This window comes from Citrus sinensis, chromosome 4, assembly GCF_022201045.2.
Source record: "Citrus sinensis cultivar Valencia sweet orange chromosome 4, DVS_A1.0, whole genome shotgun sequence".
Classification (NCBI taxonomy): domain Eukaryota; kingdom Viridiplantae; phylum Streptophyta; class Magnoliopsida; order Sapindales; family Rutaceae; genus Citrus; species Citrus sinensis.
The window spans coordinates 1,311,022-1,326,977 of NC_068559.1; the positions used below are offsets into that span (position 1 = coordinate 1,311,022).

The 15,956-nt window shown below is 33.1% G+C and overlaps 3 protein-coding genes across 3 annotated transcripts; 2 read left to right on the top strand and 1 right to left on the bottom strand.

The window, feature by feature from the left end:
* Nucleotides 1–2,312: 2,312 nt before the first annotated feature.
* Nucleotides 2,313–3,219, bottom strand: LOC107178010 (late embryogenesis abundant protein EMB564). Its single transcript, XM_025101123.2, has 2 exons — nucleotides 2,946–3,219; nucleotides 2,313–2,666 (listed from the first exon to the last, which is right to left on the bottom strand). Exons 1-2 carry the CDS (start codon nucleotides 3,181–3,183, stop codon nucleotides 2,500–2,502), a joined length of 405 nt encoding a protein of 134 aa, XP_024956891.1. The 5' UTR covers nucleotides 3,184–3,219; the 3' UTR covers nucleotides 2,313–2,499.
* A 1,081-nt stretch (nucleotides 3,220–4,300) lies between these two features.
* Nucleotides 4,301–6,890, top strand: LOC102625479 (ribonucleoside-diphosphate reductase small chain). Its single transcript, XM_006486238.4, has 2 exons — nucleotides 4,301–5,490; nucleotides 6,333–6,890. The coding sequence occupies exon 1, from the start codon at nucleotides 4,478–4,480 to the stop codon at nucleotides 5,465–5,467; it is 990 nt and encodes a 329-aa protein (XP_006486301.1). The 5' UTR covers nucleotides 4,301–4,477; the 3' UTR covers nucleotides 5,468–5,490; nucleotides 6,333–6,890.
* A 4,701-nt stretch (nucleotides 6,891–11,591) lies between these two features.
* LOC102625197 (probable protein phosphatase 2C 2) lies at nucleotides 11,592–13,727 on the top strand. Its single transcript, XM_006486237.4, has 4 exons — nucleotides 11,592–12,198; nucleotides 12,405–12,749; nucleotides 12,858–13,037; nucleotides 13,153–13,727. The coding sequence occupies exons 1-4, from the start codon at nucleotides 11,788–11,790 to the stop codon at nucleotides 13,315–13,317; spliced, it is 1,101 nt and encodes a 366-aa protein (XP_006486300.1). The 5' UTR covers nucleotides 11,592–11,787; the 3' UTR covers nucleotides 13,318–13,727.
* The last annotated feature ends 2,229 nt before the right edge of the window (nucleotides 13,728–15,956 follow it).

A 15,956-nucleotide genomic window follows, 5' to 3' on the forward strand; every position in this document is an offset into this window, starting at 1 on the left:
CAATAACAAAGGCAATACGTGTGACAACCATAGAACTATAATCCTAGGGGTCATAATACTTTTAGGGGTGGCTTTGAATATTCTCGTAAAACTATTTTCCATCAACATCATGTCGTAAATTATTTTATTACAAAAAGTATTTTAAACAAAATTATTGTTGATGTTTCAAAGCCTTTACATGGGAATTACAACGTATCTTGAAGAATTATAACAACTGGAGTTGAAAACGATCTAAGAATCATAAACCCATAACACACACAAGAACCAATGAATAGCACCAAAGAACCAAACTAGAAAGAAAAATGTGCTTCACTTTATTAATCACAATTAATTAATTACAAAGAAAGGTCTATATGAGAAGCAAATTATCGAAACAAAATTTCAGCTCATTCTATAAAGAATCAAAGAAGAAAAAGAAGTTATATCAGAGGCTATCGATCAGCTGGTTTTATAGCCAATTTTTGTTTATAAATTGGAACAAAAAAGATCAAGAATAACCAAGAATGTGCACTAAAATGTGCACTAAGAATGACAAAAAATGTGCACCAAGAATGAGCAAGAATGTCCACTAAAAATGCACTACGAAACTCACATCACATCAGATGCTTCACCGGCTGTCTATTCTGTTTCTGAGAGAAAATCTTGAAACCGAAACAACGACATTCTAAAGAGTTTTGCAAAAATGACCCCTAATCTTAATTTTATCTCATTAAGGCCCTAATAGTATCCCTTAATTTCAGTTAGGTCCTTGAACGAGATTGCACTTTTTCTTCACATTCTCCATCTCACAGATCTAATTCAATTGATCATTTACCACAAAAGCTGCTTTAAAAACTTTTAAGCACATAACTAAATTAGAATTGCCGGAATAAGCCATAACCCCAATCAAGTCAACATAAAATTTGAATTTTACAATGGGAATGACTTTAGTGAGCACATCAACAAGATAAAAATTAGTGTGGATTTTGGAAACTATTATAGATATTTTGAGCACTTCATCTTTGATAGAAGTAGAGCTTAACATATGTGCATGGTCATCTCATGGTGGACCTAGTTCTTAATGAGATGAATAACACTTTGATTATCATAAAATATGTTGGTTGTTTATTTTATACTTAATATTGATTTTCAAGTCTTATGTTACATCTAGATGTTTTTATTTTTCTTGCTAATAATATACTAATTTGCCTCTCTTATATTAATTTACTTTTTTAACCTTATATTTACAAGTATTTCGTTCCATTTACATAATTTATGGTTTGTTTTACACTTAATATTAATTTATTAATTTATTAATTTAGTGTTAAATTTATATATTTCATGTTTTATTACAGTAATTTCTATTTAAATAGAGTAATTTATATTTAAATACAATATTGATCTATAATTTCAATCATCTTATTATAAAATCATCCATAAAAAAGAATAATTGATTTCAAGAAATGATGAAACCAGAGATAACTGTTGTTATAAAATCATCCATAAAAAGGAATAATTGATTTCTATGAAACCAGAGATAACTACCTTTAACGGATTCTTGTTTGTCATAGCATATGTCATACAGCCCCTTATAATAATAAATATTATTTTCATATACCTCATATGTCTAACAAATTTACAATTAGGTCCAAAAGTTTAGAAGTCCCTCCTCGCAAGCTCTCCGCCTCTGGGGCTCTTGGCTTTGATCGTGGAGAAATTTTCTTTATTTATGGATTAGTCGCAGGTACTCTACATATATTACAATACATCCCAAGATTTTTTTTTTGTAAAATTTTATTTTGGCCTAGACGGTTTGAGGGATATTTAAAAACTTAAATAACTTTAAAAACATTAAAATGTTTGAGATGGAATAATTTAAAAACTAGAAAAACTAAAAAAAAAATTGACAGACAATAACATTTATATAACTTAAAAATTAAATTTATTTTATTTTAATTTTATAGTAAATTTTTTTAATATTCTTATTAAAATTATTATTTAAAAATATATTTATTGATAATATTAATTTTTATTTAACAGTTATATTTTTAAATATTTAAAATTATATTTATTAATACTATTAATTTTTATTTAACAATTATATTTTTAAATATAACTAAAGCCTGTCAGCTTCTAAAGGAGCTTCTAAAGGAAGAGAAGATGGACGATTTTTAATACTGATTTTTTTTTTCTTTGGCTTTTAAAAATCTTCTGCCCCATGTCTTTCACTTTCACTAGTCATTTTAGTAATAGTGCATAGTCATCACGTAATCAGATCATGACTCCGCAATCCTTCAACTGTGTCCAACTAATTGCAAATGCTTAGGAGCCCGTTTATTAACGATCAGTTTATTGTGATTGAAAACCAGCATTACATCTTCCACCTTACCCTAGCGCATCACACAGCCAGCAGACACCAGGCTGATGCCATAACACACAACCATTAAAACATTACCACAAAAGAGAGAAAATTAAGCCAGACGTGCCAGTTTCTGCATTCTAATAGCAAAACATGTGCATTTAGCTCGTAGTCGTGACCTTAGACTCATTGACGTCGATACCCCACTCTTGCGCCGCACGTTCTCTGCCGGACTGGTCTCCAGTGCTCAGCCCGCCTTTCCCGCCCATCTCTTGGTATCCTTCTGTCCCCAGCTGCTCCTTCCTCGTCTGCCCTCCCCGGCTCCGCCCTTCACTTTCAATAACATCCAAAACAACACTAACAATCACCAGAGAATATATAAAAGCACAAACCACGAAAAATATTTTCATTATGATACGACCACCCAATTTTATATATAGATAGTCATTATACAGTTAAGAAATCTATGATTATTTTCAAATAACGCGCACCAACTAACGAAAATGTCACATGACCCCAATGCCCGAGCCGCAAAATAATTACATATAAGAATTATATTTTGCGTTTTGGATTGTTTCTCCATTATTAAAAATTTAGAAAGCTTTACCTTCGGCGAGATGTTCTTGGGCTTCAGGGCTTTTGCCACCGGTGCCACCGGGGACAACAGTCTGTCCTTGCCTGGCCTTGGCGTCAAGTTCAGCTCTTTCTTGTCCTGACGACATGTCGTCTTCGTCTGGAGTGAAGTTAAATCCTGTGAACGACCGACAAGAGCTTCTCAAAGTAAGAAATAGAACTGCTGAAACCGAAACAGAGCGCGCACTCTCAAACCCTCGCAATGCTAGCATGCAGTAACCTGCTGGAGCAGTACCGTAACAGCGAAGCTGCTGGGATTTCATTTAAAAGAAATGAAAGGTGATGCATTTTGTGACACTTGGTGGTTGATGTGGCGAGTAGCTGGGAAGATTGACGACACGTAGCTACACCGGGTGAAAAGAGGATGACACGAGTTCGTGGATTTGATGACTGTGTTGAAGAAATGCTCTACACGATTGCCACGTATCCACATGCTCCTTCATCACTGTTTCACTTGATTTTGGGAAATTTGGGTGGTTGTCAGTGTTAGCCGATTGCCTCCTAAAATCTAAATCATGTCAAAATATTATGAACAGAATATTTTTATTTTTATTTTTATGGTTGTTGTTGTTATTTTTACTATTATTACTATAACAACTCATAGTTTTATATTTATGGTTGTGTAAATAGGTAAAAGTTTTGAATCAAACGGCTTCAGTTCACTTCGAAGTTTGATATATCGAATAAAAAATTATTGAATATTCTTTTTCAAGTTTAGAACAAAATTGAATTTTTTCAATTCATTATTTTTAAATTAATCTCAATTAAACATATTCGTACTTAGATCGTATAAGATCACAAGATGCGATTATTTAGACCTAAAAATTGGTTGCTTAAAAATTTTTTGTGCTCCCAATTATTAGTGAGCATTAAATTCAGATATTATCATATATCACTTTGATATTAGTATGCTACATTGTTGCAGAGAATTTTATTTTTCAAATGATGTGTTTATTTTATGAGATTATCAGATAACCAATAGATTTAAATAAAATAAATAGCCGCATATTAATGTCAGATAATAGTCCAATAGCTCCAAGCGTGCCGCGCTGGCTCCAAGTGTGCCGCGCTGGCTCCAAGTGTGCCGCGCATCATTATTTAAGCGCCGTCCACGTTGATTCTGTGTGCCGTTTTTACTTTCAATTTCAAACTTCAAACCCCAAACTGGCGCCAATAAAAACTCCCTCCAAATCTCAAACATTTTCAAGTTCGTACCGAAATTTCCACAAGCTTCCCGCACAAAGCCTTGCCCAAATACGTAATTTCAGTTCTCGTATAGTTTCCCGAAACCACACACAAACACCGGACCACTGACCACTCCACCAAATCCAATTTTCAATACCGTAACTACCCCTAATCTGAAAATTTCAAAAATCTCCAATCACGCTCCCAATTCCCTTGTATAAATAACAGGCAATCGTCCTTCGTGTCTTCTCGTCCTCATCAAACCAAAGAAATAGAAAAAAAAACATCTCTCTATTCTCCCGAATTAGTGCGCTTACCAAAATGCCCTCGATTCCCGAAGAGCCGCTCCTAGCCCCAAATCCCGATCGATTTTGCATGTTCCCGATTCAGTACCCACAAATTTGGGAAATGTACAAGAAAGCCGAAGCGTCGTTTTGGACTGCTGAGGAAGTTGATCTTTCGCAAGATCTCCGCCACTGGGAGGCCCTAACCGCTGACGAGAAGCACTTCGTCACGCACGTGCTCGCCTTCTTCGCAGCCTCCGACGGCATCGTCCTCGAGAACCTCGCCGGAAGGTTCATGACGGAGGTCCAGGTCGCCGAGGCTCGCGCCTTCTACGGCTTCCAAATCGCCATCGAGAACATCCACTCCGAAATGTACTCGCTGCTTCTAGAAACTTACATCAAAGACTCCGACGAAAAGAACCGTCTCTTTCACGCCATCGAGACGGTTCCCTGCGTCGCAAAGAAAGCCACGTGGGCGTTAAATTGGATCGACGGCTCGGAGACTTTCGCGGAGAGATTAATCGCGTTTGCTTGCGTGGAGGGGATTTTCTTCTCAGGGAGTTTTTGCGCGATATTTTGGCTCAAAAAGCGCGGGTTAATGCCGGGATTAACATTCTCAAACGAGTTGATCTCGCGAGATGAGGGTCTCCACTGCGATTTCGCGTGCCTGTTGTACAGTTTATTGAGGACGAAGCTAAGCGAGGAGAGAGTGAAGGCGTTAGTGAAGGAGGCGGTGGAGATAGAGAGAGAGTTTGTGTGCGATGCGCTGCCGTGCGCGTTGGTGGGGATGAATGGAGAATTGATGAGTCAGTACATAGAGTTTGTCGCGGATAGATTGTTGGGTGCGCTTGGGTACGGGAAGCTGTACGGTGTGGCGAATCCTTTTGATTGGATGGAGCTGATCTCGCTTCAAGGGAAGACTAATTTTTTTGAAAAGAGAGTTGGGGAATATCAAAAGGCTTCTGTTATGTCCAGTCTTAATGGGAATGGTGGGAACCATGTGTTTAAAATTGACGAAGATTTTTAAGAGTCGTATAATTGTAATATTACGTAAGTGTGGTGGCTTTTATTTGCTTGTTTTGTTAGTTTCTTTGCTTAAGATATGATACAAAATCTTAATTCACATCTCTGTTATGTTCATTTTTACTTGGATAATAATATTATGGTCTTATTCTCTTTCTAATTTGGCTTCCTTTTGGTTCATGTGGCCTTGGTGGGTTTTGTTTAATATTGGAGGAATTGTTGATGTGATGATTTTTATTGAGATTCTTTTTAATTTGCAGCTTATTTCCATTCTTTTGCCTATGGTGTGGGTTTGACATCAAATGTTGTTCATTTAGGGAAGATGAATTTATAGTCTTGTACTCTGCATGCAAGATTCTGACATTTTCGTTGCACTCCCAATTAACAATTGCTCTTCATATTAAGAAACTTGGATATGAATTAATTCACTCGAAGAATTAACCGCTTTTAAATTACAAAAGCAAATTTGAAGCTGATTCTATTATCATGACATTGTACAATGACAAATTGTAGATGTCTGTTTACGTGGTTCTGTATATCCATGCTTGACACTATTTTGCACACAGTTTAGTCTATCTCAACTCTTTTATCGTTTTTGTTTTTGATTTCAAATGTTCAGATTTTGCGTACAATTTCCAATCAATATTATTATTTTTGGGGTTTGATGTCAGATGTATATGATGGTAAATTCTGCTTGCAGCTTCAGGTTTCAACAGTTTTCCCTTGAACATTTGCCTTTCATGTACATTAAGAAGATTCGACATGGATATTTAAAGCACATTTTGATGTAGTCCTCTAGTTAATTATCTGAAAGCTATGTTGTCTTCTATTCTTCTTCTTCATTTTGATTCCCTTTTCCTATTCTGTAGATATTGTTTTGACCACTAAGAGGTCTGAGCCGTGAAGAGTTGAGGCAGAAGCAGAGGCTACCTTTAACTCTTTCAAAAGGATAAATGCAAAGATTCAGAGAACAAAAGGCAACTGCAAGGTTCTGTATCTGTCTGGATTCCTCTACCAGAAAGCTGGATGAAACTGAATGTGGGTGCGGCAACAAATGCGGATAAAAAAGATTGAAGTATTGAGAGCAGCAATGCAGGATACAGGATAACAATACAGCATCTGTTTGTTTAGTTTTACTTTAATAATAATATTTTAGTTCTCTAATGTTTGCTGGTATACTAGAAACTCAGGTATGGTTATGTATTGACTTGAAGCATTGTTTCTACGAGTTCTCGAGTGTGGACGCAAATGTTTTAAAATGCATATTTGAAGTTGGATTGCGTTGTCCAGATACAGTACAGTGATAAATTAGAGCTAGACAAAGCAATTCGGTTTTAAATTTTCATTTCAGAATGCATGTAGATGTTAACACTTGGGGATTGTTACTGTTTTGATAGTCTGCTTGCTCAAAGCCTAAAACGTCTGAATCCTATGATTCTTTTCATTTTGATTCCTTTTTCCCCTTTGTGCGGATGTTGATTTATTGTACACTGTTGCATTGCTCTGTCTGTGTAGCCGTGCTTGACACACAATCTTTCTGAATTCTCTTTTTTTTTTTTTCGGATTGCGGTTCTGTTTTAATCTTTTTTTTTTAAATATCAAATAAATGTATCAAATAACACCGTGGCAGCAGCCCCTAAAACTCAAGAACTTGGATGAGTGCTTAGCAAGTTCTTCTATGATGTTCTCCCACTGTCCCACACGAGTATATTTCAATGTGAACCCAAAAAAAAATCTTTTCGTAGACTTATTTGGATTTTGGGCATGAACTGTTTGTTCAAAGAAAGTCCCTAAATTGACGAGGAAGAATCCGTTAGTTGATCGGGTGAAAAGGGTATTTCTTATCATTCTAAAGGACTGCTCCATTGCTTAATTGCAGTTATATCTCAATAAATTTACTCAAATTTTTCTTTAGGATGAGACTTGTAAGTTTATATTGTTTTTTTTTTAAAAAAAAAAAAAAAAGGACAAACGGGTTCTGCTCATAATAATCTAAAGCAAAAGTTCGGAGAATATTATCTTAGTGAACTGTCAGTATATATCATATCATGGAAAACGGTAGAAATAATGAGGAGGACAGGATATCTGCTCTCCCGGAACCAATGCTGCACCACATACTGTCATCCTTGTTGCTTGAAGATGTTGTTCGAACTATTACATTGTCTAAACTATAGAAACAATCCTGGCTTACATTCCCGAATTATATCTGCTCGCAACTGCTCTGAAGAAGTTGCCCGTTGTTAGTAGGAAGTTGGCCGTTGCTAGTAGGATGTTGATTGAAATTAAGATTGAGACTCCGAATTTAAGTATCTTCGAATATAAGGGTTAAGATAGAGCATACTATAGCATCACTAGATTTTGGTGCTGAAGAAATTTTGGGTATCTTTGCCGGAGGAGTCGTCTGATTCTGAAAACGATGATGAGTCTGAGTCTGATAGCGATGGCGGTCTTGATTATTGCATTGATGATGATAATGATGGCGGTGGTCTTGATTTTTCAAGCGATTATTAGTTTGTCCAAACTAAAATTAATATATACAATTTACTCTCTACCATTTTTATTATATCTAAAAAAAACTCTTTACACAAAGAATTTATATTTTATAGGAAAAAAAAGTGGAAATGAGTCATTTCCTTGATACTTTATTTTAAAAATATAAATTATTTATTTATTATAATAAAAAAATTAAAAAATAAAAATTACAAGAAAAATATCTTATTATTGATTTTTTTAAAACATAAATTTATTATTTTTATTATTTAATTATTTAATTTATAATTATATGTATATGACTTATTAATTTATAATAAATATGAATAAAAATGTATTTAAAAATAAAAGTAATTTTGTAAAATCATGGTGGCAGGGGATTATTAGTTATTATGAAAATAATAAGCAAGTAAATGATATATATTAATTTCAATAGATGAATTGGTAATTTTCAATATTGAATCTCATTTTTACTGCATATATAAATAAGTATTGTTTTCAACTATTGCAGTTGGTTGTTGGCAGCTTCTTGAATGGTTGTTAAATGTTATGTTTTCTACTTCGTTTTTTTTAATGATTTATGATATAGATGTGGAGTTGACAAAATTTCTAGGGTTTAAGGTAGCTAATTGGATTGAATTTTATTTTTTTTTTCTAAATGAGTGCATTGCCAAATGGTGTCAAGAGTTTCAAAAATTTTATTAAATTTTTGAGGGAAATAGTCAGTTTCCCTTTTACTGAAATTAATATATATATCATTTACTCCGTATTGTTTTCAAAATAGGCAATGATCGTCAGGTAGCATAATTTTACAATATTACTCTTATTTTCAAATATATTTTTATTCATATTTATTATAAATTAAATAAATCATATAAATAGAAATTAAACTAAAAAAATCAAAGTACCAAAAATAAGAAATATATGTTTTAGTGTGAATAAAAATTATTATTAATATATTTTTCTTGTATTTTTGTTATTTTTAAATATTTATCTCATAACAAATATATATTTTATATTATCAAGATAAATTATCAAGCAAAAAACTCATTTATTCCTATTTTCCTTCAAAACTTTTGGTTTCATGAAAGTTATTAGATGTTATGAAAACAAAAGTGGAGTAAGTGGTGTATATTGATTTAAATAGTGGGGAAATTGATAATCTCTCAAATTTGGGTGTACGAGGTACATTTTAAAGTGCTGGCAGCCCATCTTGTCAAAAATTGAATGATACATCTCAAGTTAAAATATAAGCTTGTATATGCAATGATAAACTTGTGATTGACGATGAAAATTTATAACAGTTATAACATATAATAGCTGGTTCGTAAACACCAATAGCTATGGTCTATGGAGTAAAAGTTGATAGATATTTAGTAATAAGAAGTAGAAATAATAACAATAATAATAATAAAATTGTAACCAATGAAATTAGTTTTCCTACGTAATTTTTAATCAGTTTCTTTTTTTTTTTCACTACAAATTCCAAATTCAATAATGCTATATGCATAACTTTGACAATATAATAAACCTTAATAAGTATAGTGTAACTAACAACGTAAAAAAATGACAAATTTGAAAGCCTCGTAAGTCATAACACATAACATTATAATCTATCTTTCTTTTCTTATCATTTAAAAAAAAAAAATCAAATTGATCACAAATAGTTAAAAGAATGTGCTCTAATCACACTTGTTGCCTTACGTAATCTGTAAGGTATAGCCCTGGCTAAGCCCGTCATACTCATAAGAGGCATTGCAACTTACAATGGTTATGATGTAGTCTTATTGAAAAACTATATTTGCTAGACACAACTTGAATGCATTGTAACATATAACCGTTGAAATGTAAACTGATTCGAAAATGTCACCTGCTAGACAAATTAAGACATTCAAGCTTAATAATCATTGTCATCTAGAAGACTAGAACCTTGCAATATTTTTTTGAAATTGACGTGATCTTCTTCTATTTGTCCTGTAGAATGAATCATTATATCTGACCCAGTTCACGAGTGTACTAAAACAACAGCAGCTACATTGTGACTGGGAATCGGCAGGCGTTATAAAAGGATGGGCGTTTGCAACTGCGGAAAGCTTCTTGCCACCAAATGCCAAGCAACTACAAGTCAAAATAAATACATATATTATATGCCATCGAACAATCCAAAAGATTGATTCTGTTCACGGTAAAATCTTTAACCAAGCGCCAATATTGAGCTTTGAAGCTACAATAATTGAATTTCTCTGTTTTTTTTAATTACATGATACTAATACTCATATTATAACTCATATTAAATAAAATTATTATTAATATATTTACAATCAGACAATTATTGGTACTTGTCTTACATTAAATCTTATATAAAATTGTCCAAACCTTATTATCCATAATATTCATATTATATGGGATTATTATTAATATATTTACAATCAAACAATTACTGAAACTAGTTTTATATTAAATTTTACATAGCACTACCCAGATCTTATTATCCATAATTAAAAAGGAATTTAAGATAATTATTAGGACTAATCTTACATTAGATCTTATATACCACTCTCAAATACGACCTTTGCTCAATTATTATCTATAATTGGGAAGGAATTTAAGTCCCCATAAAATTTTGTTGGAGCTCGAATTTATTATCTACAATTAAGAACGAATTTGAACTCCCACAAAGAATCTATAAGGGCAAGGGGCTCTGCCACTCGGCCTTTGGTGAAGTTCTCTATTAACAATTAACAAACACCCTCCACATGCGACATTTTTCAATTTATATATCTTTTCATACTATAATAATTGAATGATGAAACTTTTGTGTTATGAGCTCTTTTAAATTTTTTAAAATCTCATGCAACTTGTATTAACAACTGTGGATGGTTAAGATATATATATTCATGTATGATATCCACCAACTACTAATTTACTATCTTATATTTTACTCAAAAGAATCTCGACTAAGAAGATATCATAGTTGACTATAAATATATAATTCACATAAATGACGCCCATATAGGCCCCTATAGTTTAACCTAATATCTAAGTAGTGTTACGAATTAATACAAAAATCTTTTTTTTTTGTTAGTGTCTTTCATTTATTTGGAGATGTCAAATGCATTTTCAATTTTTAACTTAAGGAGCAACAATAGTTCCCTTTAAAAAAAAAAGGGAAAAAAGATATGTGTGTCTACTTTTAAAGTTTGTACATTACAGCAAATCAAAATAAATATCTGTGTGTCCTTTTTATTACGAAGATTAGTCTCATTGTGGTATAGCTGTTCATTTTCGTTATATGTTAAACAATAACAAAACAACCATAATATTAAAATTAATAATTTTTACATATTTGAAAAAAATAAATGAACAAATAATAATACCACCAATCAGATCTGGAGACTGGAATTAGTTGGACAACAACTCATCGAAGCGATCCAAAGTTTTGCCGGCGCCAGTCAGCCTTTGGCGCAAGGCACCGACTTTCATCAAATTAGCCATAACCACATGTTTAACTTTTGACCACCGACGTGGCCCAGCAAGATCGCGCTACGTGTCCAATTCACGCTTTAAGGAGAAAATAAATAATAAATAATAGAGACTCAGTCTCCGCAGTTTTTAACGTGTTTGACCGTTGGCGGAAGTCAGTCAGAGAAAAACAACCGCCTCATTCTTCCTTCCGTCTAAAAGTTAACCGAACTGAACCGAGTCCATCCAAGTCAATCCTCCAAACGACACCGTTTGCTTCAACGCTTATATATATATTCCCGGCGAAGCCATAACTTCAAAAAAAAGTAGCTAAGAAACAGAAAAAGAAAATTTAGGAGAAAGAAAAAAAAAATGCCGTGCGCCGTAGCGGTACCGAACTCGCCGATTTTTTCGCCGACGATAATTCCGTCAGTGCATCGCTATCCATCATCATCTCCGAGAATCCATGGTCCAGCAATGGCAGCACCACCACCTCCAGTACCGCCAACGCCAACACTATCGTTTCAGGTTCGAGAAGTGAAGAAGGACGCTGGCGGCGGTTCGGTTTTGAAGAGGAAGAGGCCGGCTAGGTTAGATATACCATTGACGTCGGGGATTACTAATGGTCCGGGATTGAAGACGACGCCATGTGGCGACGATAGATTGGATGAGGTGGAAGTTGACGGAGAAGGTTATTCTGTTTATTGTAAGAGAGGAAAGAGAGGCTCTGTAATGGAGGATCGATACTCGGCTCTGGTTGACCTCAATAGCCTGTCGAAACAGGTATTAACAAAGTGTAATTTCATTAATGTTATTCTAATTTGGGCCGCTGAATGCTGATCTTAAAGTCGTGTGTCTATTGCTGATACATTAGGGGTGTACCTTTAGTTTAGGTTTTAAGTAGCTTTTTCTCTTCTATTAGTTAGTTTAAGATGTTCATGACGGAAACCCTAAATTGGCTATGTTTTTTAACATTGTTTATTGTGCAGGCTCTGTTTGGTGTTTTTGATGGGCATGGAGGGGCGAAAGCTGCTGAATTTGCAGAGAAGAATTTAGATAAGAACATTATGGCTGAAATGTGTTCTGGTAAATTTGAACACGAGTGCATCAGGAATGCAATTAGAAATGGCTATTTGGCAACTGATACCGAGTTTCTGAAGGAAAATCTCGGTGGTGGTGTTTGTTGCGTTACTGCATTGATACAAAAAGGCCATCTTGTGGTTTCAAATGCTGGTGACTGTCGTGCTGTCTTGAGCCGCAGAGGAGTTGCTGAAGCACTAACTTCTGATCACCATCCGTCCAGGGAAGACGAGAAAGACAGAATTGAAGCATTGGTGAGTGCAAGCTTGTGTTTTTGCTTTGTTCAATGAAGTGAGTAATTGTCCACATTATGATTGATTAAAGGCTTTGCTAACTCTGTTTTTGTTTTTATATGTTTGCAGGGGGGCTATGTGGATTGTTACAATGGTGTTTGGAGAATTCAGGGATCTCTTGCTGTGTCAAGAGGAATTGGAGATAAACATTTTAAAACATGGGTTACAGCTGAACCAGAAACTAAAGTGTTCAAGATTAACCCAGAGTGCGAGTTCTTAATCCTAGCTTCTGATGGCCTTTGGGACAAGGTGATTACTTTTTCCAATCCACATTTATTTATTGTAATCCCCTTTGGACTTTGCTGTGACTTGGATGATTTGAAAAACATTTGATTTTGATCGGGTTTATTCTTTCTCATTGCAGGTTTCGAATCAGGATGCAATAGACCTAGTTCGCCCATTTTGCGTAGGAGTAGATAAACCAGAGCCATTTTCTGCTTGTAAAAAGCTAGCAAACTTATCTTTAAAGAGAGGTTCCATGGATGATATAAGTGTTATGATCATTCAATTGGGTAATTTTGCTGTGTGATTTTAGTTGGAGGAGCGGAAAAGTATTCAGATTAAGATAAGGTGATCTTTCTTCTTCCCTGGCAAGTGTTTTTTAAAGAAACTTGCTACTGAAGAAGCTGGAGTTCCAGCTTTTTTGGATTTTTTTCCCTCAGTATCTGGTAGCCAACAGTGATCACAGGGAGAGTGGTAATTACAATAGTGTTTGAAGACAATGATGGCGGTAATAGAAAATGACATTGTGGTACAGGAGTCAAGATTTTAGGTTCAATTTTGTGCTGGGAATAGCTGCAACTTTGTATATATAATCATAGTTTTGAAGATCAAATTATAACCCAGCTAGATCTTACTTCTAAGCACTGCTTATATATATTATTAATAAAAGAATTGATTATTTCCTTGTTTTCTATGTTATGGATAATACTTTTTTAATCTCTTCATATTCGCTGTTAGCTGGCTGGTAATTGCCAGCTTGCATATCAATAAATCAAAGGAAGATTAAATGCGCAGGAATCTTTTGTTGGTGATAATGCTGCTCAGTTGACCTACAAAAATTGTCAATTAACAATCTGTAATCCCTCGTCACTGTAGATAAAAATCTGGAGAATTCCGCAATTGACAGCTAGTGTTCCACGAGCTGCTGTTTTTAGCTCCTTTGTTAGACCAAGTGAGTCGTGTTTGCAACTGGCTAAAGCATATTATTTTATGCCTTCGGCTATTGAAATAAATTATTGTCTGATTTATAAGAGATTGATTGTTTTTACCGTAACTAGGTTTATTCAAATATTATCTCAAATATTTGGTACAAAATCTACTAACTACGTACGGACTTGAACTTGGGAAGTAATTGTCACCCTACTGATTAGTGGTTTCCGAGATAATTTGTTTTAGAATTTCAATGTCTACATTTTGTATAACAACTGGACTCCATAGGCGTAATGTTCCATTTTATTTAAACAAATATTGGAGTTGCGTTATAATAAAGATAAAGCTATGTAAAAGAACTCTCAGCAGATCATCAGGTACTGAAAGTGAAAAGCAACGAATCAAACTTTTGTATGTAGAGATTAAAGAGATAGATTGACTGTGCTTTAAAGTGATGCTCTTTATATGTATGGTCAAAATGACTGCTTTTGTAGAAGTTAATAGGTGACTGGTTGGGCTTTGCTCTTCATTTTTGGATGCATTAGGCTGCTGGGGCCGACTTTGTTTACGCAATCAATAGATTTTTACTTTCGATGGCAACTCCTAACAACCCTTTAAAAACTCCCATGAAATTTCACTGTTTATATTTATAGCTCTTTCTTTGATGAAAAAGTTTGAATTAAATTTTACCGTCGTGATAATAAATCATTTAAATTGTAAATATATTATTCTAAAATAAAATACTAATTATTAGATAATTTATTTTTTCATTGATTCAATATTATTTACATCATTTAATGTTTATTTGGTATGACTTATTTAGTAGTTATAAGTATTTATTCAATTTTATAAGTTCTTATCAAAATTTTTGTTGTTGTTTGGCTGTTCTTTAATAGAGTTTTTAAAAATTAAATAAGTTATTTTATCTCTATTTACAAATATTTAAATTTTATACTTTTTGGTGTAGAGATTGAAATTTTTTTTTTAATGTTAAAATATCTAAAATATTTTCTACTTTTTTAATTATTTTTATTTTATTCTTTTCATAATAAATTTTTTAAAAACTTAACTATTAAAATAATTTTATAATTTTTAATAAAAACATTCATTGACAATCAAATAACTAAAAATTTTTAAATAAAAATTTTATTTATAAATATTCTACTAACAAAACTTTATTTAAATAATCTCTACTTAAAAAATTATGCCAAACATATCCTTATAAAAATTTAATCATTCAAAGATGGATGGTGGCCTGGCCCTGGATTCAAGATTTGTCGTTTAGTATAATTTCTTATCTAATGGAACTTTGAGCATAAAAGTGAGGTTTTATGTGGATATTAAAGGGGTGTGAATAGCATTTCTCATAAGTTTTCTAAGCCCCTTGAAGGCCCGCCATTGGCCAATAATAACTCCCACCCGCAGGTCGCCGTTCAAGTCAACTCCTAGAAAAAAATTCCATTTTCGGGCTATAACAAAATTAGGGAAAAAGCCCAGGCCGGCTTGGTCCAGGCTTCCATGGATCAGGTTGGATATGAGCGAAAAATATAAAGTCCGTATAAATTGAATTTAGATAAAAATTTAAGAAAAAAGTAATTTATAATTAAAAATATATCAAATTAAAAAAATTCAAAATATTAGATTAATATACTTTTTTATACTAGTATTTGTAATTTATTATGTTTTGTTACTACTATCAAGCATAGGCTTTTTAATCTATAAATAAAAAAATGTATCAAATTAAAAAAACTCAAAATATATATTATATTAATATATATTTTATATTAATAGTTTTGGTTTATTATATGGTGTTATTAATATTTTGTGTATTAAACTAGTACAAGATTAACCATGTAAGATTGAAGAAAATCACCATTAAAATTTTAAATTTAAAATCTCCTTATTCAAAATTGGAAGTTTTATCTTTACTAACCTGTTTTTTTTTTTTTAACCACAAAAAAAATAAACCTCTCTATAGTTATAATATTGGGACCAAACTAATTTATTACTATGAGG